At 42.5% G+C, this 2092-nt stretch overlaps 1 protein-coding gene across 3 annotated transcripts in view; it reads right to left on the reverse strand.

Annotated features, from left to right (window-relative positions):
* The window catches only part of ITPR1 (inositol 1,4,5-trisphosphate receptor type 1), a 303138-nt gene extending 302458 nt beyond the window's left edge, over positions 1-680 (reverse strand). For all 3 annotated transcript variants that reach the window (XM_007453070.1, XM_007453068.1, XM_007453069.1), the window contains exon 1: positions 589-680. In XM_007453070.1, coding sequence (XP_007453132.1) covers positions 589-680 — 92 coding nt within the window. The remainder of the gene's footprint in view (positions 1-588) is intronic.
* Positions 681-2092: the final 1412 nt, after the last annotated feature.

The following is a 2092-nucleotide window of genomic DNA, read 5'->3' on the forward strand; positions in this document are numbered from 1 at the left end:
GATAATCAAATGAGTACATTAGGGAATATATTTATACCCTTAAGAGTTGGGGGGAAAAAAAACTGAAGAAAGCACAAAAGACCAAAAATCTGACTTAAAGAACTTTGTGCAATTTGTAACTTTCAGATGCACACAGCAACTTGAAGTAGGAAAAGTTCTGCTTCAAAGAAGAGAGATAAGCATCTGGTAGTTCTGGTCTTTGCTTGTACAACAAATAAGTCACCATTTAAAAAAAGGAGCTTTTACAAAGCTAAAGCACTTCCTTGGGGTCTGTAAATATTAATCTTAAAATTCATCCCATATACTTAACACTTTCCCCCTGACATATGAAAAAAGAGGAAATTACAATAAATTCTGAATTAACAGAGTCCTAACTAATGAATTTCACTCTTGCAGAACTGATAGGAAAACAGTACTTTTGTGTAAGATGTTAAACTTGGTTAACGTGAGATGTGATATTCATGATTCCAACCACTGCTGGAAAAGCCAGTAAAATGGAAACATTCTTGTCCTAGAAAAATCAGTTTTTAAGCTGATGTTATGATGTCTTAAACAAATCCTGCCACACAAGAAACCAGGTGCTCTTACCCCAAGGTGCTAATAAATCCATTTGTCGATCCCTCGGCGTACAGAGAACAAATGTCTCCGATATGAAGGAAACTAGACATCTTGTCAGACATGGCTTTCTTGAGAATCCTAGACAAAGTAAAATATGCAACATTATTAGAAGGAAAGAAATGCTTGGGGGTGGGGGGGGTGGGAAAGTCACTGAAAATTGGCTTCGCTCAATTTTCCAAAGCGTCCTACTTATGAGTCAAATTTAAATGGGAGTGTGACAGGCAGGCAATTCACTGAGCCAAGCAGGACATCTGCAACCACATTTTTCCCACATATTCTTTAATTTCAGGATATTCCAACCACAGTAATGCTTGTTTCTAACAAAACCATGCCTGAATCCAATTCTCCAAGTTGAAGACCCTAGATAATAAATAGTGAATATGAAGACAGCAGGGAAGTCAGCCAAGAACTTTGCAGGGCTGAGGAGCTGGAAAGTCTGACTTATGAAACATTAACATATTCAATCTGCCTCACGGAATGTTCAGTCAGAAGGAAACACCTGGTATACAACTTGGGTCCAGCAGTGCCTGGGCTGAGGTGCCAAAGCAACAAAATGAAATTAATAAGAGGAAACCTAGTAATAAATACCACAAAGCTCTGGCAGCCTTTTAAGAATTCAGCAACCTACACACTTCACCCAAATGCTATTCCAGGGTCCTTCCTTCTCATACTTCACCAAGAAACACTTGCAGAGGGAGAAAGAATCTTAGCACCTGGTCCAAACCCTTCCCAATGCAATTAAGAAGAGTAAGGTTGAGGTCGCTTAAGAACCTTGGTCAGGAACGCACACAGCTAGTTAGGGGCAGTCCTAGAAAATGCTCTTAAATTCAGGAAATCTCTACACAGCCTAGTAGACACACACACACACAAATATCAATGAAAATATTGACATGACTCATAGAAACAGCTTTCATCAGGGCCATATATATTGAGCAGTGGGAGCCAATTGTAAAAAACTAAATTGACATTTAAGAAACAACCTCAGGGGCTTCCCTGGTGGCGCAGTGGTTGAGAGTCCGCCTGCCGATGCAGGGGACGCGGGTTCGTGCCCCGCTCCGGGAAGATCCCACATGCCGCGGAGCGGCTGGGCCCGTGAGCCATGGCCGCTGAACCTGCGCAGCCTGTGCTCCGCAACGGGAGAGGCCACAACAGTGAGAGGCCCGCGTAAAAAAAAAAAAAAAAAACAAAGAAAGAAACAATCTCAGTTTTGTGGGAAGAGTGTGTGCTGGTGTGGACTGCAGTACCTCCCCATCATTTCCTCAGGCACCTGGTGTGTAAACGTTCAGGGTCACCTACGTCTTCCCCAGACCTCTCCTCCAAACCCAGACCCCCTTAAACATCTTTGCCCATCCCTTTACTCAAGATTCCTTGCCAGAAAGCATTCCTCCCGCAAAGGCACAAGAGTTGTAAGGGAGTGGAAAAGCATACTCTCCTGAAATTGCTTTCTGGGTGCCAAGTTTTCTTTTCAGAATTA

This window comes from Lipotes vexillifer, unplaced genomic scaffold (assembly GCF_000442215.2).
Source record: "Lipotes vexillifer unplaced genomic scaffold, Lipotes_vexillifer_v1.1 scaffold1105, whole genome shotgun sequence".
NCBI lineage: Eukaryota > Metazoa > Chordata > Mammalia > Artiodactyla > Lipotidae > Lipotes > Lipotes vexillifer.